This window comes from Monodon monoceros, unplaced genomic scaffold (assembly GCF_005190385.1).
Source record: "Monodon monoceros isolate NGI ecotype Baffin Bay Population unplaced genomic scaffold, NGI_Narwhal_1 Super_Scaffold_18, whole genome shotgun sequence".
Classification (NCBI taxonomy): domain Eukaryota; kingdom Metazoa; phylum Chordata; class Mammalia; order Artiodactyla; family Monodontidae; genus Monodon; species Monodon monoceros.
Window position 1 is genome coordinate 144,219,497 of NW_021703774.1, and position 24,897 is coordinate 144,244,393.

Consider the following 24,897-nt stretch of genomic DNA (forward strand, 5'->3'; position numbering starts at 1 on the left):
CTCTTATGTGCCAGAACAGCCTGCAGTTCTCTCGTTCTCAGATATGGTTCAATAGTCTAGATCCCTTAGGTCCAAGTTTCCCAAATTGTGTTCTTACTGGCTTATTGGAGAATGCCTAATGGCTAGATGTTTCAGGAGCCATCGTTCTCCCTGTTGCCACTTCCTTCTCAGATTTGTAGGAGCTGTAGATACTGAGGAAGGCAGGATCAAACTTATGTTTGGATTTTTTGGACTGTTTTTTTTTTCCTGCTACCACCCTTTACACATGATGTTCTCTACCAGGAATGCTCTCCCCTTACCCACAACACATGCACTCTAAATCCAGCTTAGCCTTCAAGTTATTTGCTGAGAGAGGTCTTCCTTGACCCTCTAATATGAAATTATAGCCCCTTGTTTGCCTACATATGGCAGCCCTACTCTCTTACTTACTCTCTCCTCTACTGGACTATAAGCTCCGTGAGAATAGGGGTCATGTCCAGTTTGTTCACTTTATCCCCAGCATCTGGCTCAGTTATGGCCGGTGGTGACCAGTCAGTAGATACTAGTGAATGGGTTGAAGGGCCTGCCTATAAAGGTAGCTCTTATTGCCCCTGAGGTAAGAGAAAGTAAATTCAAGCCCTAGATGTTTAAATCCTAAAAATTTGAGCCTGAGCTGTAGTTAGATTCATGAGTGGGTATTATAAGAGCCTGAGTTTCAGCAATATAAGTTTAGCACACTGACACTACATTGCCTATTAATTTTTTTTTCTTTTCTTTTCTTTTTTTTTTGGCCACACCACGCAGCTTGTGGGATCTTAGTTCTCCGACCAGGGATTGAACCCGTGCCCCCTGCAATGGAAGCATGTAGTCCTAAACACTGGACAGGGAATTCCCACTGCCTATTAATTTGTGTTTAGAAATGTTTTCAAGATTTTTAAATTAAACAGCTACTGCTGTAGCATGGTTGTTAAAAGCACAGGTTCTGGAGTTCAGACTGGGTGGGCTTCAACACTCAAAAACTGTGTGGTCTTGGACAAATTGTCTAACTGACCTGAACTTCATTTTCTTTAGCTGTAAAATGAGACTGAATCCTTTGGGGATTTTTGTGTGAGAATTAAATGAGATGTTTGTAAAGCATGTGATCTGCTACTTGACACTATAGTTGGCCCTTTGTATCCAGGTTTCACAATATGGATTCAACCAACCAGTTGTGTAAAGATCATTAATTTTCACTTACCATCCCTTGCTTGTTAGAAAATCCAAGATTTCCTTCTTTCTCAATTTCAGTGAGAACATATGTTTATTTTGCTTAATTACAGATTAACGTGTTTACTAAGGGGCTCTTTTTTCTGGACATTCCTGTGTGCAAATATTTAATGCTACTATGATTTTATGACACAAATTATTGACTATTATCTCTATAGTTCCACCGTGTCTCTTGGGATATATGAAATGGAAAAAGTTCTAGGAAATTATTTTTTAACGTATCCAGTTCACTGTAGTATTTCTAAAACTCCTTCCTAGTTCTCAGAGTTATATACAGCTTTGGTTCAGACTAGAATTAGTATATATCAAAGTGCTTAAGAATCTCAGAAGTGAAAGCTGTCACTTGGTTGTCACCTCTCAATCAGCTTAGCCCTCTGTATTAACAAATGCTGGCAGGCAGTTCTGAGCCTATATTTCTTTTGCTTCAGCTTCCTTGATTTTTCTCAAAGCTCTACTGAAAAAAAAGAAAAAAGCAAAAACCTTCTATTCCTGCTTAGGCTTCTACTTATCTTTTTTCTCTTCTTAATCCTATTCGCACTGCCCCCTCCCCCTTTTTTTTCCTAATTATATCCAACAGAAGTGACTTGAAATCCCTGCATACTCAAAACTGAAATTCTTGTGATTGAGGAAACAGTATACAGAAATAAGTTCAAATATGCTAGAAATTGTGTGTCACAATGTGACAAGTACAATAATAGGAGCATGTACAAAATGTAGGGAACAGTTTAATGTCATAGTTACAGGGAAATATGTTTTAAAGACATGATATTTGAAAAAAAGGAGTTGAGCAATTTACTTAGGTACAGATTGGGTAGTTGGTATGAAATCAGATCCCTGACTAACAAATGCATTAAATTTTGATGTAGTCATTGAATTTAGGACATACTATGTATAAAATCTATGCTAAGTCCTATATGAGAAACATAAATAATCAAGGTTTGCTCATAAGGTAAAATCCAATGAATGGGGCTAGGTAGTTTTGTTATTTACCAACTTTTATATCCATCTATGGCCTAATAGCACTTTGTGGATAGTTGTTCAATATCACATCAGTGGTAAGTGGTAGAATCAGAACTTGAACCCGTGCCTTCTAACTCCATAGCCTGGGCTTTCTACTTCTTTTTTTTTTAATTTAGTTTTAATTTCTGTCAGTGTTTTATATGCCCATAATTTTTAAAGTAATGTAATTCTCCAAGGTATATTATAATAAATAGCAACCCCCATCTTGTCTCTCTTCACCTCACTCAGAGGCAGCCACTTTCAACATTTTTAGCTAATTTTTTTTCACATTTAACCCCACCTCTCAAATAACATGCTTTTGTTCGTTATGTCTTGATATTTTTAGTTTTAGGAATTACCTATTTACTTCCTACTATGAAAGTTAAAGATTTAGTTCTATTTTACCACACCTTCTGCCCCAACCACACGCATGCAAACTTCCAGTCTCCTCAGCTTCCTAATGTAGTTACTTATATTGCAGTGTTGCTGAATATTTGAGGTTTACATTATTTTGAATGTATAAATGGTATTCACAGCTGAACCTGTAGTATATTGTTACTTTTCTCTTTCTTCCTTTTATTTTCCTAAAAATTAATTGTCTCATTTGTTCATTTGCTTTGTTTTCTATGTATTTATTACTAATTCAGCCTTAACCCCAGTTGTGTGAGTTTCCTCTCATCACTTTCCAACACACTGTTTCCCTCAATTTCAAATTCTTAAAGATCTCTCTCCTAGATTCTGGACTAGTTGCTCTGCTGTGTAACTGTCATTTTAGGTTCACCCTTCACTCTCTTATCTTGAACCTCATATTTTCCTCTTTCTTTGTTTATATCCACTTTTTTTGCAGGGGGTGGCTGGGTATAAACTTCCCTTGGAAATCCTGTCCCCTCAAAATTTTGAAAGTATTATTTCAGTATCTTTTAGCTTTTCTCTTAAGTCCAACACCATTGTGATTCTTGATTCTTTTTGTATGAGACCACTTTTTTTCCTTTCTAGAAGCTTATAGGATCTTATTGTTTCTAAACTTCTAAATTTCACATTGATATGCCTTAATATAGTTTAATGTCATCCCCTGTGTTGGATGCTAATGGGCCTTTCAATCTGAAAATTCAAGTCCTCAGTTCTAAAAATTTTTTCTCAGATTAATTACCTTTAAAAAAAATTAAGTGAACGAATACGTTTCATGTTCTCTTAGACTGTAATTCTCTATTTTGTTTGCCTGTTTTATTTTCAGTGATGTATAGTTGGTTTACAGTATTATATAAGTTTCAAGTATACAACATGGTGATCCACAAGTTTTAAAGATTATACTCCATTTATAGTTATTTTAAAATATTGGCTATATTCCATGTGCTGTACAATATATCCTTTTAGCTTACTTATTTTATACATAGTTCTTCGTACTTCTTAATCCCCTACCCCTATCTTGCCCCTCCACCTTCCCTCTCCCCACTGGTAACCACTAGTTTGTTGTCTATATCTGTTAGTCTATTTCCTTTTTGTTATATTTTCTTTTTTGTTTTATGTTTTAAATTCCACACGTAAGTGGTAACATACAGTGTTTGTCTTTCTCATCTGACTTATTTCACTAAGTAAGCATAATACCTTCCAGGTCCCTCCATGTTGTTACAAATGGCAAAATTTTCATTCTTTTTTGTGGCTGATTAGTATTCCATTGTGTGTGTGTGTGTATATATATATATATACTACATCTTCTTTATCTATTCATTTGATGGACACTTAGGTTGCTTCCATATCTTAGCTGTTATAAATAATACTGCTATGAGCATTGGGGTGCATGTGTCTTTTCAGAAATGCAAATGAAAACCACAATGAGATGTTACCTCACATCTGTCAGAATGGCTGTCATTACAAATAACAAGCTTTGGCAAGGCTGTGAAGAAAGGGGAAACTTTGTACACTGCTGGTGGGAATGTAAACTGGTGCAGCCACTGTGGAAAACAGCATGGAGGTTCCTCAGAAAGCTAAAAATAGAACTACCATATGATTCAGCAGTTCCACTCCTGGGTATATATCCAAATAAAATGAAAATACTAATCTTTTTTTTTTTTTAACCCACCACTCAACTCAAACTTTAAAACGTCTACCAATGTGATCTTACCCCCTCCCAACTCACTATTGTCCCCATCTAAGATAATTATCAACACCTTACTGAATCTTGTTTATCATTTTTTTTGGCTTTCCTTTATCTCAGCTTTATGTATTCTAAAAATATATATTGATATATATGTATTTTTTTAATTTTATTTATTTATTTTTGGCCGTGTTGGGTCCTTGTTGCTGTGTCAGGCTTTCTCTAGTTGCGGCGAACAGGGGCTACTCTTCATTGTGGTGCACGGACTTCTCATTGCAGTGGTTTCTCTTGTTGCAGAGCGTGAGCTCTAGGCATGCGGGCTTTATATTTGTGGCACGCCAGCTCAGTAGTTGTGGCTCACAGGCTCTAGAGCACAGGCTCAGTAGCTGTGGCGCACGGGCTTAGTTGCTCTGTGGCATGTGGGACCTTCCCAGACCAGGGATTGAACTCGTGTCCCCTGCACTGGCAGGCGGATTCTTAACCACTGTGCCACCAGGGAAGTCCTGATATATTTTTTAGTTGCTTCTAATTTTATTTAAAAAGATAGCATGATGGATGTAATCTACTGGGACTTAACTTTTTCCAATATTATATTACAGGCAGCTACAGTTTCTTCATTTTGAGTGCTATACAAAATTGCACTGTATAAATACACTACAGTTTATTTATTCACTTTTCAAGCAATGGGGGTTTAGATTGATTCCAAATTTTTGCTGTTGTCACCAGTGCTGTTATGAACATTTATGTACATATGTTTAATGGGCACATGTAAGAGTTTCTTAATAGAATTGCTGGGTCATAGAATATATGAATGTTCAATTTTGGGGATAATGGTAAACAGTTTTACTCTTTTCCAAAGTGGTTATATCAGTTTCCCCAACTACCAGAGATTTAAAAGAATTCATTGCTCCATCTACTCTCCAGCACTCCGCATTGTCAGATTCTTTGCGTCAGTTGAGCAGAAGTAAAATGGTATCTTATCTCATTGTGATCTTTGTGTACATTCCCTTGGTCTCTCGAGGTTGAATATTTGTTCACTGGTCATATTTATTTTCTCTTCTGTGAAATGCCTGTTTATATATTTTGCCTAGTTTTCAATGAGTTATTTGCACTTTTCTTACTGATTTGTATTCTTACCACTCGTTTGTCAGTTGGATATACTGCAAATATAGTTTCCCAAAAGAAAATGGGAAAACTTTTCTCTCTTTAAAACGTCCTATGAACAAAAATTCTTAACTTTAATATAATCAAATTTACCAAAATTTTTTTTTTTCTTTGAGGTACGCGGGCCTCTCACTGTTGTGGCCTCTCCCATTGCGGAGCACAGGCTCCGGACGCGCAGGCTCAGCGGCCATGGCTCACGGGCTTAGCTGCTCCGTGGCATGTGGGATCTTCCTGGACCGGGGCACGAACCCGTGTCCCCTGCATGAGCAGGCGGACTCTCAACCACTGCGCCACCAGGGAAGCCCATTACCAAAATTTTAAAAGCATCTTTTGTGTCTTGAACTCCCTACTGCAAGTTCTGAACAATGTTAACTTATATTTTCTTTTTTTTTTTCATTATTTATTTACTTATTTATTTATTTTTGGCTGCATTGGGTCTTTGTTGTGGTGCACGGGCTTCTCATTGCGGTGGCTTCTCTTGTTGCAGAGCATGGGCTCTAGGTGCACAGGCTTCAGTAATTGTGGCTTGCGGGCTCTAGAGCGCAGGCCTCCATAGTTGTGGCACATGGGCTTAGTTGCTCCGCAGCATGTGGAATCTTCCCGGACCAGGGCTCAAACCCATGTCCCCTGCATTGGCAGGTGGATTCTTAACCACTGTGCCACCAGGGAAGTCCTTAACCTATTTTCTAATAAGAATTTTAAAGATTTATGCTTGACACATAATTCCTTGATCCAAATAGAATTGTGTCTTGTATATGGTGTGAGGTTGGCATCCAGTTTAATCTTGTTTTCCATATAGATGTCTCTTTTTCCTTCCTCCATTTATTAAATAGACTCTCCTTTCTCCAAGGAGAAAGGGTGAGAATCTTCTAGCTACACATAAGTTATGAACTTATGTAACCTAATCACAAAAGTAACATCTGATTACTTTTGCCACTTTTTGTTGGTAGAAGCAAGTAGCCAGGCCAGCCCATACTCAAGGGGAGGGGATACAGAAGGGTGTGCATGCCAGGACGCAGTTATCATTCTTAGAGCCAGCCTGCCACAGCTGAACTCACTAGTATGTCTAGGGCCTTAGCTGTGACAGCTGAGTTTCTCTTTCCATTTAGCCTCTTATACAGGAGGCTAGCCCAGACTTGTTCACATGGCAGCAGCAGCAGCAGGTTCTAAGAGAATAAGAAAGAAGCTACAAGGTCTCTTGAGGCCTAAACTCAGAACTCACACCGTGTCACTTCCTCCGCACTCCTGTTAGTCAAAGCTAGTCGCTAGGCCAGCCTAGATATAAAGGATAAGGAACTAACCTTACTAACCTCACTTCTCTTTTTTTTCTGTGGGCACTTTTTTTTCTTCAGATTTTTTTGTTGTGGTAAAAAACACATAACATAAAATTTACCATCTCTTTTTAAACATAGTTCAGTGGTAATAAATACATATGTAATTTTGTGCACCCATCTCCACAACTCTTCTCATCTTGTAAAACTGAAACTTTATAACCATTAAATATAAATCCCCATTTCCCCCTCCTCCCAGCCCCTGGCAAATACCATCTGTTTTCTGTCTGTATGATTTTGGCTACTTTCAGTACCTTATATAAGTAGAATCATACAGTATTTGTCTTTTTGTCACTGGTTTGTTTCACTTAGTATAGTGTCCTCAAGGTTTATCTATGTTGTAGCGTATTTCAGGATTTCCTTCCTTTTTAAGGCTGAATAATATTCTCTTATGTGTATATACCACATTTTGCTTATCTATTTAATTCATAGATGGACATTTGGGTTGCTTCTACATTTTAGCTATTTTGAGTAATGTTGTTAAGGACATGGGTGTAAAAATATCTCGTCAAGACCTTGCTTTCAATTATTTTGGTTATATACCCAGAAGTGGAATTGTTGGATCATATGGTAATTCTGTTTTTAATTTTTTGAGGAACCACCATACTGTTTTCCACAGTGGCTACCATCTTACATTCTCGACCCTATATCTTGATGGACAAAGCTACAACAAATTTGTAACCCTTTTAAATCTACTACATAGACTGTTAGTTTTGATTTGCTAATGTTTTGTTTTGCCTGTAATTTTCCTTTGTCATATCTTTGTCTGGTTTTAGCATCAGAATCATGCTGGCCTCATAAAATGAGATGGAATTCCCCACTCCAAACATAATGCCTGTCACTGGGGTGGTGCACAAATATATTTATTAGTTGAATGAACGAATGAATAAATGACTGTAGAGGAGACAGAGAAGTAAAAAACAACTGGAAAAATATATGAATAGTTGATTGTGACAGAATTTTTTAAGATGGAAGTTCATAGTTTTAACTGCCTTCTTAACCTTATTTGTGTAAATCTTTCTCTTAGGATGGACATTCTAATGTTCTTGCTCTGCTTTCCAAGTGGAATTCACTTTGTTAAAGCAGAACAGAAAGAAACCTGTCCAAGTTTCTATAATTTGTATCATATTCTGAGGTCCCAGTTACTATGGTAGCTACGAAGAAGCAAATACAAGGAGGGGGGCCTGAGAGTGAGGGAAATGTGACTGAAGTGCAACATAGCTGAAAAATTGACTTGGAAATTATTGCTCCCAGGACATTCAGTAATTCAAGGTTTTTTGTGGGCCTAAGGAGTTGGATAGGGTAAGCACTCCAAATATATCCAAAAATAACATCTCTGTGTTATTTCTTTTTAAAATGTTGCCTCATAATCAGAGCTTTGCAGACTTTGTTATATTCTCAAGTTTGCATGTAATGGATGAATTATGTGTCAGAGTTGCTGTGTGACATTTGAAATTCTCTGCAAAATTTAGTTTCAATTGAAATTCTCTGTAAAACTCACCTTCAAATTGGCATTATTTACCCTTCCTTCTTTGGCGTTCACTTATCTTGGTAATTAGAAAAAAACAACATGTAATTTTTTATGATAGTTTCTCCCTATTCAGATTAAAACACTGCCTATGAGATAACCAGAGACCATCTGAAGGAATAGATGCTTTCAAGAACCTGAGCTAAACACATTATACACTTGAGTAAAGCATTTGGTTTTAGGTATATAGGCAGCTGCAGCCAACAGGGAAGCGTGTTCAGTTATATAGTAGCCATTGTCTGTCAATAGGAGGTAGACAAATTCATCTTTAGAGATACCATTTTTCCTAGAGCTCAACTTTTAGTTTCTCCCTTTCAAATAGGTATTAAATCATTGCTTTATTTGATTGTTGTGAAGATCAAATGAGAGCATGTATTTTGTTTAATTTTTTAAACTTAAACATTTTATTTAATGTTTTAGTTAATAGCACTAAATAGAGCTTTACAAATATTAACTCATTTAGTTCTAAAAATCCTGTGAGGTAGGTGTAGGCACTATTATCCCCATTTTACAGGTGAAACTGAGGAATGGAAGTTTATTATCTTGCTCAAAGAGATACAACTAATAAGTGGGATTCATACCCAGGTGGTCTAGCTTCAGAGGCTCTCTTCTTAATCATTATGCTATGCTGCCTCTATGTGAAAATGTTTCTGTAGGGCTTCCCTGGTGGCGCATTGGTTGCGAGTCTGCCTGCCAATGCAGGGGACACGGGTTCGTGCCGCGGTCCGGGAAGATTGCACATGCCACGGAGCGGCTGGGCCCGTGAGCCATGGCCGCTGAGCCTGCGCATCCGGAGCCTGTGTTCCACAACGGGAGAGGCCACAACAGTGAGAGGCCCGCGTACCGAAAAAAAAGAAAATGTTTTTGTAAGCTATAAATAGATACTGTATGGATGTTAGTAGCAGATTTTATTAAATGTTCAACACTACACTAGATGTTGTGGGAGATCTAAAGGAATCATAAGTCTGCCATTGAACAGTGTGTAATCTTGTTGGGGGAAAGAAATATATAACACAGAAGACAGCAATAATATGGCATCCTATAAGATCATTGTCTACCAGAGAACTCTCCACATCCCATACACAGCACAAAATCTAGTGCATAGTAGACATACAGTTAATGTTGGTTAAATGTGGATGTCCTTAAATGCTATTCCCATTTTCACAGTGAGCAAACCTAGGTTATTACTTACATTGAAACAGTTGCACTTTCTTTCTGTGCCATGCAGTGGGCTTGTGGTTCATCTAGTTAATTTGGCTAAGCAGTATCTTGACTGGCCCTCTTTTTTTTTTTAACTGTTAATTTTTTGATATTTACTTGTTTAGGTTTTTTAAAATTTATTTATTTTTATTTTTTGCTGCGTTGGGTCTTCGTTGCTGCATGCGGGCTTTCTCTAGTTGCAGTGAGCGGGGGCCACTCTTAGTTGCAGTGCGCGGGCTTCTCATTGCAGTGGCTTCTCTTGTTGCAGAGAACAGGCTCTAGGCACGCAGGCTTCAGTAGCTGTGGCACTCGGGCTAGTAGTTGTGGCTCATGGGCTTAGTTGCTCCACGGCATGTGGGATCTTCCCAGACCAGGGCTTGAACCCATGTCTCCTGCATTGGCAGGCGGATTCTTAACCACTGCGCCACCAGGGAAGTCCCCTACTTGTTTAGTTTTGACAAATAAAAATTCTGTATTTAAGGTATACAACATGATGTTTTGACATCATATGTAGATGTTGTGAAATGAATACCACCATCAAACTAATTAACATATCCATCACCTCCTTAACTTTTAATTTTTGACACAATTTTACATTTACAGAAGGTTACAGGAGTAGTATAAAGATCGCAGATATCCTTTGCCCAGATTCCCCAAATGTTAACATTTGCTCTAGTATTCTCCCACTTTCCCTCTTATAATATATATTCAATGTATATCTAATGAATATACAATATATTATATATGTAATTATTATTTTTCCGAGCTATTTATGAGAATAATTTGCAGATATGATTCCCTTTGCCTTTAATACATCAATGTGTATCTTTCCCCCACACCCCACAGTCTCTTAAAACAGAAAATTACATTGGTACCATACTTTAATCTACAGACTTTATTCAGGCTTCACCAGTTAACCTAATAATATCCTTTAGAGCAATACGAAGAAAATTGACTGCCCATGTTTTAAACATTGTGGTGAGTATGTGTTACATAGCACTCACTCCTGTATTTGGTTCTAAGAGCAATGTGAGCAGGTGCCCTCTCCCCTGACTTAGTCATACAGGTGGGGCAAATGGCTTTGTTTGATTTTCCTTTTTTGTGTGTGATTCAGTGGAGCAGCGTGACTTCATTGGAGTGGACAGCACAGGAAAGAGGCTGCTCTTCATGGCTAATGAAGCAGACTTGGATGAGGAGCTGGTCATTAAGGGATCCATCCTGCAGAAGTAAGCCCTGGGGTTTTTCTTTTTGGCAATCCTCCTTGTCTTAAAACAAAATAAAACCACCCAGTGGATGGGAAAGAGGGAATGAAAACTAGATTAAACTGTGTGAAATTGACAAAAGTATGTGAATGTTTTCCCATGAGATAGGATGGAGGCTTTTCTTCACCACACAAGCTTAGCTTTTCCCTGTGTCTTTTGCTGCCAAGGTAGAATCAAATCCTGCATAGGAGTGGGGCAGAGCAGCTGTGGGGAGAACAGGGAACAGGACTGTCTTTCCAACAGTGTTATAGAACTTCCTTTTCTTTTTTTAATTGTGATAAACACACAACATAAAATTTACCACCTTAACCATATTTAAGTGTACAGTTCAGTAGTGTTAAAAGTATGTTGACATTGTTGTTAAGCAGATCTCCAGAACTTTTTCATCTTGCAAACCTGAAGCTCTGTGTCCATTAAACAACAACTCTCCCTTATCTGCTCTCCCCAGGCCCTGGTAACCACCATTTGGCTTTCTGTTTTTCTGAATTTGACTACTTGAAGTATCATTTATAAGTGGAATCATGCACTATTTGTCTTTTTGTCACTGGCTTATTTCACTTAATTAGTATAGTATCCTCAAGGTTTATCCACATTGTAGCATGTGTCAGAATTTCCTTCCTTTTAAGGCTGCATAAATTCCATTGTGTGTATACACCACATTTTCTCTATCTGTTCATCTATCAATGGACATTTGGGTTGCTTCCACCTCTTGGCTATTGTGAATAATGCTGCAGTGAACGTGGTTGTGCAAATATCCCTTTGAGATCCTGCTTTGAATTCTTCTGGATATATATCCAGAGGTGGGATTGCTGGATTATTTGATAGTTCCTATTTTTTATTTTTTGAGGAACCTCCATACTGTTTTCCATTTTACAATCACACCAACCGTGATGAGGATATAATTTCTTCATACCCTCATCAAAGCTTGTCATTTTCTATTTTTTTGATAGTAGCCATCCTAATGGCTGCACATAGGCAACCTCGTCACATTTTCTTCAATCAGCATTTTATTGACTGCTTGCTCAGAAGCCACTATACTCAGAGCTTTACTGCCTGATGCCAGTACATAGGAATGCTTAATAAATGTTTGGAGGCTGGATGAAATGAATGTAAGAGGAGTAAATTGCGAAAGAAATGTCTTACTGGTTGGTGGGTTTTTTCCTGCTTGTTTGTTTGTTTGTTTTGCTATCCAGCACAACAGAGGTAGGAGACATATTTCAGAGTATATATTTTAATGAAAATGAAATTAAACTCTAGCTTCAATTGGCCCAATTACCCCTATGGATAAGAGTTCTATATTAGAGCCTTGCATAGAAACACTTGTGGATTAAAGTGGATGCTTCAGATTGCATCACAGAGCTTCCTACTACTAGTTTCTAAGTAAATGTGAAAAATAAATTAATTTTAAAAATGGCAGAAATTTCAACAGTAGCAAACACAGTAAGATAATCAAACATAATAAAGCTTAAAAACTGGTGGCCAAGGAAAGAAACAAGATTCTGGTGAGGAACAGAAAGGAATAACAGTAGGCTCCCAACTCCACCCTATCACCACTCCCCAGAAGCCATACTGATGTGTTAATGAAACGCTGCAAATTTTCACTAATAGCTCCAGATCTGGAAAGAAGCAAACTGAGTACATATCTGTACATTTATCTTCTTCTGACTGAGAAGCAATGGGAACAACTGCTGGGGAATAAATGATGAAGCAGGGAAAATGAACAATGAGGTTGACTGTTTAACAGAAACAAAAGATCTAATCCTAAAAAAATGAATAGGTGAAATAATGTGAAGCTGGAGACTGTCCTTCCATAGGAATGGGGTAACCCCTTACGTATGTGGAATGAAACAAGAATATTTAACAGAATCTCAGGAAAGAGAAATAATTGGACAACGACTCTACAGTACCTTGGTGAGTTCCCTATACCCTTTCCATCCCTCCCACTCACATCATTCCCTGAAGCCATAGAAAAGTACACAGAATACAAAATAACCAGCACTCACATGGTAGTCAGTCTCAGATACATGAGGATGAGAGATAAGAATTCATCTATAATATATCAAAATAAATAAAACAAGCATGAACAAGACCAAAAGAATCAGTGTGTCAACTGTGCAAATGTATAGCAAAAATGAAAGCAAGAAAAATGCCCTGCAAAAAAACAAAAACCTGCCCTGAGAAAAACATAACTCAGTAGAATAGAAAGAATTTCCTTACAAATATACAATTCTGCCACTGCAAAACAACTCAGTAGAATATGAATTTCATAAATAAGAGTTCAGTGATGAGATGATAAAACAACAAAATGAGATAAAAAAAGATATTATAGAACTAAGAAAATAAATTGAGGACCAAATAACTTAATTACAGAATTAATTAATTAAAAAATAGCAAAGAGCAGAACTGACACCACTGAAAATCAAATTATATACATAGAGGAAAAGTTTAAGGTATTCAGTAATTTAGATGAAAATGAAAATAATTGAAATTAGAATCTAATAGAAATAAAAGACAAAGATGATTCAATATAGTTAACGTCTCTGAAATAGAGAACTGAACATGTGACTAAAAGATGCATTCAAAGATATAAGGGATTCTTGGTAAAGTAATTTAATTTAAGGATTTTAATGTAAAGTTGTAAGGACTGGGTAAATATGACTTCTGAAACCCCACTAAGACCAACAGTAAAGGGATTTTAGAAGGGTGTAAATCCAGAAGGCTAAAGAAAATGAAAAAGGAAATAGCAACAACAGAAATTGGGAAACAGAGAAGCAGGACAATTTAGCATACCTGAGAAAGCTGAATGCTAAGCCAGAAGCGGGGAAAGCTGAGATGCAAGCTGATTTGCACTATAAAACTCTCAAAAGAGTTAAGATTCAGCAGCACCAAGTACATCTAGTAGTGAGGCTAAAAGCAGGATTACTTCAAAGTTTGTCTAAAAAGTAGATCCTTAGATTTCCTCCCCCAAACCTCACCACTCTAGTAAGAGGCTGGAGATTTATTCTCAGAAGAGGGTAAAATAGAGGATCTCTGGATTGGGGCACCAGGCATAGATGATGTTGGAGGTACCATGCGGAAAGTGGGGATTAAGTGAATGTATGTTCTGAGGTCCTCAGCTTCCTTCTTCCACTTGGCTCCTAAATACTAGCAGCCGGGCTTACACATGTCAAACAAGCACATTAGAAGATTCTTCTCTGTGGTAGCAGAGTCCAAAAGGAGAGACCTAAAGATATAGTCATCAGGGAGTTCCCAGCAGATAACATACTTCTTGGATCTAACTACATTGAATTTCAAAGTTGACAAAGTCCACCACATGTTCAGTGCTCTCAATCACATATTTATTGTGCCAGTCTTAGAAGTTGGACCCCAAAAAAAGCAAGGATTACCAGATTTAGAGGCCAGAACAAATAAACAGGCGGGGAAAAAAAACAATAATAGGAAAAAAATCAACTTGAAGGAAACAGAAATTATGCAGAGAGAAAAAAACTTCAACAAGGTAACATTTATTATTAATGTTTGAGCATCTGAGTGCCACTGTTGTAGGAGCTAGGGACACAGCAGTGAACAAAGCACACTAAAATCCTTGCCCTCATTGAGAGATGAGAGAATATTGTATTCATGAACCCAAAAGCAGGATGCTATATTTAAAAAGGAACATTTAGAGAACACGTAGTGCTGATATTAAAATGAAAAATTTAATAGAAAAGTTAGGAAATTTTTTTGGAAAAATTTTTCACAAAGCAGAATAAAACAACAAATTGATGGAAAATAGAGAAATGATAAGAAGATTAAAGGAGCAGCCAAGGAGGTCCAATATCTGAATATTAGGAGTTCCAGAAGGAAAAAACAGAGAAAATGAAGAGGGAAGAAATCATCAGTGAACTGTTACAAAAAACATTTCTCAGAATGAAAGAAGCTGGGTTTCTAGACTGAAAGGAAAGTGTGCAGCAAAATGCGTGAAAAGAAACATAGCAAGTTATCATTGTGAAATGTTATAACCCTGATACCAAAGAGAAAATCCTGCAAGCTTCCAGAGAAGAGGGGGGATATCATATATAAAGGAATTAAAATAACTTTCAATTTCTTAACAGCAACACTAGAAACTATAAAATAAGGGAAGAATGCTTTCAGAATTCTTAAATCTATATCTAGTCAAACTATCAAATATGAGAGTAGAGTAAGAACCTTTCAGGCATTTGCTTTCCATGCATCTGTTTCAGGAAGCTACAAGAGGATATAGAACACCAAAACCCTGGCATACACTTAGAAAGAGAAAGACATAGGATGTAGGAAAAAGAATCCCTAGGATAATGATGAAGGGAGATTCCAGGATAACACCTGTGTATCTGGGCTAGATGGCAAACAGACCAGATTGGAATAGGTCAGAAAGATTTGAGAAAATTTTCTTCAAAATGTTCATATTTCTTCTGATGAAAATGATAGAATACTTGATGTGCGTCAACATTTTGAGAGGAGTTTTGAGCACTTAGTTTGGAGTTGAATTATTGATAAGTATCTAGAAAACTAAGAAATGAAAAGACAAGTAATGCCAAGGCAAACAACAAAAATGTGCAGGAGGGACTTCCCTGGCGGTCCAGTGATTAGGACTCCGAGCTTCCACTGCAGGGGACACAGGTTCAATCCCTGGTCAGGGAACTAAGATCCTGCAAGCTGCATGGCGCAGCCAAAAAAAAAAAAAGAAAAGAAAAAAAAAATGTTCAGGAAAAAAACCATTAGTTGCTAAATGGCTCAGGTGTAACTAATGTTATATATGCATAATAATGTAATCACTGACTAGCCAAAATTATGATATAATTACTTTGGAATAATGGGAGGGAAGGTTAGTCTGTTGGAAGTATGAGGGAAGAAAAGAGAGATAAACTTCCTCTTTCATAGTTAATAGCTAATACCTAAAGCTGAAGTCATAATAACTTAAACATTGATTATTAAGCTAACCAAAATAATGAAACAATTATATTAGAAAGGTAGAGAATACAAGAAGTACAGGTGTATGTAGTGGGGGTAGGCTGGTGATGAAAGGAAGCTAAATCCTCATCTTCCATAGTGGGAAATCAACAGATAATGTCTGAATTGGAAAACCAAGAAATATCAATATTGGAATGTTATTAGAAATATGAGTAGGAATACTAAATGGATTCACTAAAAGAATTGAAATGGTGTGCTTCTGGGGGACAGAAAATGGGAAAGAAAGGGAATGGAAGACTGAAATTTTTCATTGTAAACCTTGAGAGACTATTTACCTCTTTATGTGCATATTTAAATTAAATTTTAATTTTTTAATTAAAAATAAGATATACTAAAATTTTCTGAATCAAGTGAAAAATCTACAGATTTTGAGAGTATATTGTTATTGTGTTCTCTGAAAATTTGGCCAGTTGTATCCTAGTAAACTTACTAAACTTATCCCTAGATAAAGAAAGAGTTCTTCAAGCGTCCAGAGACAAAAAGCTAATCACTTACATGAGAGTAAAAATTAAGTTTATCCCCAAGTTCTTCACTACATTGCATACCAGAGGAACACAATCTGTGTTTTCAGAAAAAGAAAGTGGAACTCACGAATATTATTAATAATGAAGGTATCATTCAAATATAAAAGCAATAATGGGAAGACATTCTCAAACATGAAAGGAATCAAGAATGTGGCACCTATGAGTCCTTCTTGGGGGGGGGGGGAAAACAAAATAAAACTTCTTGACAATGAAGGCAGCCAAGAATTCGATCAAAATAAAGAATTTAGTGATAGAGAAGCCATGGTAGTCATAAAACAAATGGGATATTTATGTTAAAACAGAAACAAAAAACAAATAAAACATCTCTGCTGAGACAGTAACAATTAATTCTGGAAGGTGAAAGTATGGATGATGATTATTTTTTTTCTTTGTACTTTTCTGTATTTTAAATTTTCCTCCTATATATATATATTTTTTTCCTGCGGTACACGGGCCTCTCACTGTTGTGGCCTCTCCCATTGTGGAGCACAGACTCTGGACGCACAAGCTCAGCGGCCATGGCTCACGGACCCAGCCGCTCCGCGGCATGTGGGATCCTCCCAGACCGGGGTACGAACCTGTGTCCCCCACATCGGCAGGAGGACTCTCAACCACTGTGCCACCAGGGAATCCCTCCAATTTAAAAAGTATTAAAAACAAGAAAAACATGTGCTACTGTGGAGATTAAGCCTAAGGACCTAAAGTGAGGAGGATTCAGGGTAGTGTTATTTCTAAAGATACAGTCCAGTGAATGAAGACATTTCTGTACAGTAAGTCCCCTTCATATGAACCTTCAAGTTTCGAACTTTCAAAGATGCGAACGTGCATTCCATCAACGTCAGGCGTGACTGAAATTGCAGCTTGCCCTCCGTCTCCTATTGCTGATGATCCTTCAGCTCCACCACCATCTCCTCTCCCTCCTCCAGTCAGTAACTTCTTGCCTGTTCACTCAATGCCAGCCCCTGTACACCAGCTGTTGTACTGCACTACTGTACTCTTCAAGGTACTGTACTGTAAGATTTTAAAAGTTTTCTTTGTTTTTTATGTATTATTTGTGTAAAAAGTATTATAAACCTATTACAGTACAGTACTATATAGCCAATTGTGTTAGTTGGGTACCTAGGCTAACTTTGTTGGACTTGAACAAATTGGACTTATGAATTTGTCATCTTCATAAAGATGACAAATCTTTATGCTCTTGGAACGGAACTCGTTTGCGTGTAGGGAATTTACTGTATTTGACTTTGCTCTTGCTTTTGGGAAGTGGCGTTCCTGGTTTAGTAGGCATAGATGCCTGCTGGGGAGTATTGCAGCTGGGGAGAGTCTTTACTCTTGCTGAATTAAAGCACTTTCTGCAGTGGACATGGCTAATGGCTTTTGTTGGATTGTTTATTTCTTTCTTACCCGATTGCAAAAACAAACCTAACTGAACTCCAAACCTTTCTATTCTGTTTTAATTTTGTGGTAATTTTAAAGATATAAGTTCTTTGATACACTTCCTCTGAAGAAAACTCCCCTCGAGCATGAGCTGGTCTTAGGAACTTGCTGCTAGTGAATAGAGTGTGGTAGAAGTGATGGGATGTCACTGCCAAAATTAGGTTATAAAAAGACTGCAGCTTCTGTCTTTGGTGCCCACTTATGCTCTCTTGCTCTCTCTTGAATCACTTACTCTGGGGAAGTCAGCTGCTGCGTTATGACACAGCTCTAGGAAAAGGAAAGCTAGCTGCCATGTCATGAGGACATTCAGGTAGGCTATGGAGAAGCCATATGGTTAGGAACTGAGGACTGCCAGCAACCATATGAATGAGCTTGGAAGCAGGTATTCTGAGACCTGTTAACAGCCATGTTGAAAGCAGATTCTTCTCCAGTAGAGCCTTGAGATGACTGCAGTCCTAACCAACAGCTTGACTGCAACCTCATGAGAGAACCTGAGTCAGAACCACCAAGCTAAACCACTCCCCAATTCCAGAAACTGTGAGATAACAAATGTTTGTTATTTTAAGCCTCTGAGTTTGAGGTGATTTGTTATACAATTATAGATGACCAATAAAATCCTAAATCTCTAGGCTTTGAATCAAGAGGTTCTTAGAAACAATGAAGTTGAAAGACATCTGGGGAGGAGGAGGGGTGTTCAAATAGGATATAGTTCCTTTCCTTTCAACCTCAGTTTGCTCCCCACATATCCTTGAAGTAGGGAATGTCAGTGGCTGCATGTGGGATGCATCCTGCCTCAGCTGGATGCCTTTGCTGAGACCTTGGACACACCACTAGTTCAATCCAAAATATAAGGACAATGGACAGTCATCCTATGGTCTTACTAAACTTCAAGGGCTTTTGTTGTTTAAATATTGTCAACAAATAGTCCTAATTTTTCTTTCTTCTGTTCCTAGAGAGAGAGAGAGAGAGAGAGAGGCCTGGGTTAGAATAAATTCCTGAGAAGAAGAATTACCTCTTGGCCCATGGTGTCCATTGTTATAGTGCCGAACGATAAACATTGAGATAAGCTGCCTAGGTCCCCCTTGAAGGAAGGACTCGTTACTTAGCAATAGGGAGTGTAGTCCACAGACAGCCTCTAGCTGTCACCAACTTCAGGATCTATCTCATCTGTACAGCATCACATTGGCTGAGGTCATGCCCTCGCTGGGGCAGCCTGCATCCTGTGACTGAATGAGGAAGAGGTGTAAAGGCTCGGCCATTCTGACAGGCAATACTTGCTTCAGAACTCTGCTGGATTGGCCAAGGCTTTGTAGAACCTACATCTCAGTTTTTCCTCCACCCAATCTTGCTTCCTCCCCTTCCTTACTCAGGTGTTGATCCCTTATAAACATCTTGCTCCCTAAATTCTGTCTCATCATCACTTCTAGAGAATCCAGTCTTCAACACACAGTAACATGGTTTTCCCTGTGGTTTGCCTTGCCTGATAAAGCAAACTTACTCACTCTTGGAGTGATCATTCTTTCAATTGTAGAGTAAAATTTCCTGGATGGTTTTTTTTCTCTGAAAGCACACCTGTTGCACTGGCCTCTGCGTGTATAAAAACGGTGATGAATGGTATCTAATAACATTTGTGCCTCTTATAACTCCTGACTGAGAATGTACCAAAAAATGTATATTCATTCAATTAGAGTCTTTCCAGCCTCACACTCCTGTAAGCATTCATTTCTTGTCTGTCCTTCTCACAAGGCCAGCAGTTCTCAACTCTGGGGAGCATACTTTAAAATGTTGATGTACCCTAGAGATTCTTATTTAAATAGTCTGGCATAGGATGAGCGTTTTTTTTAAGTTCCTTGGGTGATTCTAATGTACCAAAGTTGAAAACTACTGTACTAGACACTCCTTTCAATTTACCAGTTTGTGGCCCTATAGTGCTGCTCTATAAATATTTGATAAAGGGATAGTTATTTGGTTTATCAGAGTGCAAAGGAATTTGCCAGCTCCCTAGGAATAAATGGAAGCAGTGATGAAAGTGGATCCAGCACCTGAAACTGCTGCTTGGAACTCTGATTCTCATTCTCCAGGGGCTACAGGTCATGTTCATAGCGGAAGGAGAGGGTTCCAGCTAACGGAGGCAACGTCTGCCCAACACCATAGATATGTTTGCAGGACCAAATAAATCAAATGGCAGCCCACTAGTTTTGTGATGTTGTAGTCAGGCCTAATATGTTGACATTTGAGCATTCAGGGCTGGGTGATTCTAGAGAACTAAATGACTTGTCAGTTAGAAAGTACTTAGCTGACTCTCTTCCTCTAATAAGGACCCTTGTAATTACATCGAGTCCACCAGGCCACCAGGATAATCTAGGATAATCCACCCATCTCAAGATTCTTAACTTAATCACATCTGCAAATTCCCTTTTGCCATATAAGGTAACATGTTCACAGGTTCCAGGAACTAGGATGTTGACATCTTTGAGGGGCCATTATCCTGACTACCACAGTCTTCTTGGTTTTCTAACATGGTTTTCAATAGCTGTATAATCATCTGTCATATGAACATATATCATTTATTAACCATATCTAGTATTGCCGGACATTTAGATTGTTTCTCATTACCTGGCACTAGATTTTTTTTTTTTTTTTTGCAGTACGCGGGCCTCTCACCGTTGTGGCCTCTCCCACTGCGGAGCACAGGCTCCGGACGCGCAGGCTCAGCGGCCATGGCTCACGGGCTTAGCTGCTCCGTGGCATGTGGGATCCTCCCGGACCGGGGCACAAACCCATGTCCCCTGCATCGGCAGGCGGACTCTCAACCACTGCGCCACCAGGGAAGCCCAGATTTTTTTTTTTTTTTAAGTTGGGTTTATTGAGGTATCATTTACCTACAGTTAACTTTACTCTTTGTAGTACACAGTTCCGTGTCTTTGAGAAAAGTAAGTACAAATACCTCATGTGTCTATGGTCTCTGGGATGGTATCCTCTCAGGCTAGTTACCACTCAGCCTTTAGAAATGTGTTAAGAATTTTGGAACTTGCCTGGCGGTCCAGTGGTTAAGACTCCGCACTTCCAATGCAGGGGGCGCAGGTTTGATCCCTGGTCGGGGAACTAAGGTCCCACATAATGCGTGGCACAGCTAAAAAAGAAAGGGGGTGGCGGAGAGAGAGAAGGGAGGGAGGGGGAAAAGAAACAAAGAAGAAACATGTTAAGAATTTTTTTTTATATAAATTTATTTTATTTTTTTATTTTTGGCTGCATTAGGTCTTTGTTGCTGCATGAGGGCTCTTCTCTAGTTGCGGCGAGCAGGGGCTACTCTTCATTGTGGTGCGCGGGCTTCTCATTGCTTTGACTTCTCTTGTTGTGGAGCACGGGCTCTAGGCGCGCAGGCTCAGTAGTTGTGGTGCACAGGCTTAGTTGCTCCGCGGCATGTGAGATCTTCCCGGACCAGGGCTCGAACCTGTGTCCTCTGCATTGGCAGGCAGATTCTTAACCACTGTGCCACCAGGGAAGCCCACTTTAAGAGTTTTAACTGAATTCTTCTTACCTGCTTGTATGGTAGCCCTGTCTTCCTACCATGCTGTGCCATATGTGAGCCAGTGTTGATATCTCATTTCTCCTTGGAGTCTCTTATTTTTCCTTAGATTTCTCACTACTTGGTTGCCCTGTGATGAGCTCAAGAAAAGTTATGATTTTGTAGATGATTCTTTGTTGTTGTTGTTAGAATAAGAGCAACTCTCTTTCCAGCTTTATAAATCTTAGATGGAAGACAGAAGTCCTAGCATTTGATTTTCCCTTTTTTTATAACAGCTTTATTGAAATATAATTCACACAACATACAGTTACCCATTTAAAGTGTGCAATTCCATGGTTTTTAATATATTCACAGAGTTTTGCAACCATCACCACAGTCCATTTTTAAAGCATTTTTACTACCCCCGAAAGAAACCTGGTACCCATTAAGGTACTCCCAATTTCTCCCCAGTTCTCCCCTCCTGCCCTAGGCAAGCACTAATCTACTTTCTATATATATATATACATATATATATATATATATATATATACACATATATACATATATTTACCTATTCTGAACATTTCATAGAAATGTAATCATACAATATGTGACCTTTTGTGACTGGCTTCTTTCACTTAGCCTAATGTTTTGAAGGTTCATCTGTGTTATCGCTTATGTCAGTACTTCATTCCTTTTTATTGTTGACTAGTATTTCATTGTTTGTATATATCACATTTGAGTTATCCATTATTTATCAGTTGATGTTGGCACTTGATTTTAAATCATCTGTGAATCACTTAGGATTCAGTGAATCACTTAGGATTCCTATCCAGAATTTTGAAGGGTCCTAAAAAGAACATAAAGCATACTTATTTCCTCAGGCAAGTTCTGTGCATGTTAGAGAGACATGACCAACACTGTAATAGGGAAAGGTAGACACCTATTTCAATCCAACATTTGCTTGTTAGATTGAATTAGAAAAAGCTACATACATATTTCAGGCTGTTGGACTTTTTAAAAAATCATAGTTCTCACAAAAAGTGAGAAAATTTGTTTGTTACCAAATCTGGGTAGATGGTTGATTTGGAAGGTAGTGATAAGTCAGTGGACTCATTTAATTTCACACTGTTATTTAATGTCGCTTGAGTTTGGGACTACAAGCAAGCTCTAAGTCCTCAAGAGGGGTGTTCATAAATTCAAATCATATTTGTCTTCCTGATAAACTCTGGAAAAGATATTGAGTGTCTGTTATTTCTGGTGTCAGAAGCCTATAGGGTCAACTGCCATTTCATATCAAAAGAACATTTCCTGTATTCTTGTGATTGCAGTCTGAGTGCTGTCAACATATAGCTCTTTCCTAAGTATGAAGTCAAGCCACAGAGATGCTAGGATTCTCTCCTTTCACTTAGGTGGTCATGGCCATCAGAGAGAACCGACTTTTCCTACAGCATCAGGAAAGGATGGTGATGGTAGTGTTGGTGGTGGTGGTGGTGGAGATGATGATTATGGTGGCAATAGCAGCTATGGTTTTTCAAATTTTGTGCCTGGCATTGTGTTAAAGGCGTTTTTACAATAACCCTATGAAGTAGATACTATTATATGCCATTTTACAGATGAGGAAATAAATGAAGATTAGATAGTAATAAGAAATCTCAGTGAATATTTGTTGAACGAATAAGTGGGAAATCACCTAGTGACCAGCTATGATTGAGTCTGTAATCTAGGGCTTTGGCACTCTGTGATGAATGTTAAGGTAGAGAACAAGGATTGGCAAACTTTTTCTGTAAGGGGTAAGTAGTAAATATTTTAGACTTTGCAGACCATCTGGTGTCTGTTGCATTTATTCAACGCTGCTGTTATAGCACAAACGCATCCATAGATATGTAACAGGTGAGCATGGCTGTGTTCCAGTAAAACTTTATCTACAAAAACAGGCAGCAGGGTCATCCAACTGGCAGGCTGTAGTTTACCAGCCCCACTAGAGTTGGGGTTTTTTTGTTGTTGTTGTTTTTGTTTGTTTGTTTTTCTCTCCCTCTCTATAAAGAGTATCTATGATGGGACCTTGTTAACACAGCTTGTTTCTTACAGCAGTCAGGATATAGCTGACTGGATCTGGAATTCTTTCTGTGAAAAAAGAAGCAAGGGGTTTGTTACAGATTTTTTTTCTCCTAAACCATTTATCAAAATCAAATTTTAGGAAACAGAGGAGGGTTTCTTTATATTTTAGAAGAGCTCAACATAAAGATGCAATGAAAGGGTATCTCTTAATGTATTGAAAATATCTTATTTACAGATATTTTAGAATCATAAACTGTCACAGCTAGAAGGTCATTTGGTCCAGTCCCCTATATTTCAAATAGTGATACTGAAAACCAAAGGAAAAAGGGTTTATTCCATATCATTATCTAGTTAGTGACAGATCTGGGCCTTTTCTGTTAGCTTATGCTTTCTACTTTTCAGGAACACAGTGTTCATTAGTTTCCTCCTCTTGTTAAACCACTGTTTTGGTATTTAAGGGGCAGGAGACTATCTCAAAGAGTTCATTAGCCTTGGTGGAATATAAGATTATGCATATAAAAGCTTAACAAATAGTAGCAAACAATATCAGATTCTGAACAATTATGGCCAACAGTGTTCTAAGAACTCAGGGGAAGCATCAAACCCTAGGGGCTGAGGTGGTCAGGAAAATGTAATAGAATAATTTGGACTTGAAGGATGGATTTGGATCTGATATGGAAAGGGACATGGGAAACTGAATCCTATGTGGGGAGAATGCTCTGAGCAAAGGTGTGGAGGCAGGGTATGCAAGACTTGTTTAGGAACAGTTTAGCCCAAATGGAAGATCCCTACTGGGGAGCACTAGGAGATAAGGCTGGGAAGTTAAGTTGGTACACAAATAGAGGGCCTTGGGCTTTACTGGTGGCACAGTGGTTAAGAATCCGCCTGTCAGTGCGGGAACATGGGTTCAAGCCCTGGTCCGGGAAGATCCCACATGCCGCGGAGCTACTAAGCCCATGCGCCACAGCTACTGAGCCTGCGCTCTAGAGCCCACGAGCCACAACTACTGAGCCCACGTTCCACAACTACTGGAGCCCACATGCCACAACTACTGGAGCCTGTGTGCCACAAGTACTGAAGCCCACACACCTAGAGCCTGTGCTCCGCAACAAGAGAAGCCACCACAAATGAGAAGCCCACGCACCACAGCTAACAGTAGTCCCCGCTCACCACAACTAGAGAAAGACCCAACGCGGCCAAAAATAAATTAATTAATTAATTTTTTTTAAAAATAGAGGGCCGGGCTTCCCTGGTGGCGCAGTGGTTGAGAGTCAGCCTGCCGATGCAGGGGACGCGGGTTCGTGCCCTGGTCTGGGAAGATCCCACATGCCGCAGAGCGGCTCGGCCCGTGAGCCATGGCTACTGAGCCTGCGTGTCCGGAGCCTGTGCTCCGTGACAGGAGAGGCCACGACAGTGAGAGGCCCACGTACCGCAAAAAAAAAAAAAAAAAAAATAGAGGGCCTTGAATACTGGGGAATTATTAAAGACATTTTGAGGAGAGAAATAATATTTATAATTCAGGATTCTGGAAAGGTAGTCTGACAGCAGTACGCAGGA

General features: G+C 38.7%; 1 protein-coding gene across 1 annotated transcript in view; it reads left to right on the top strand.

Annotated features, from left to right (window-relative positions):
- The window catches only part of EIF2B3 (eukaryotic translation initiation factor 2B subunit gamma), a 157,798-nt gene that overhangs the window by 58,946 nt on the left and 73,955 nt on the right, over positions 1–24,897 (top strand). The window contains exon 5 of the mRNA XM_029228142.1: positions 10,677–10,788. Within this exon, the coding sequence (XP_029083975.1) occupies positions 10,677–10,788 (112 nt within the window). The remainder of the gene's footprint in view (positions 1–10,676; positions 10,789–24,897) is intronic.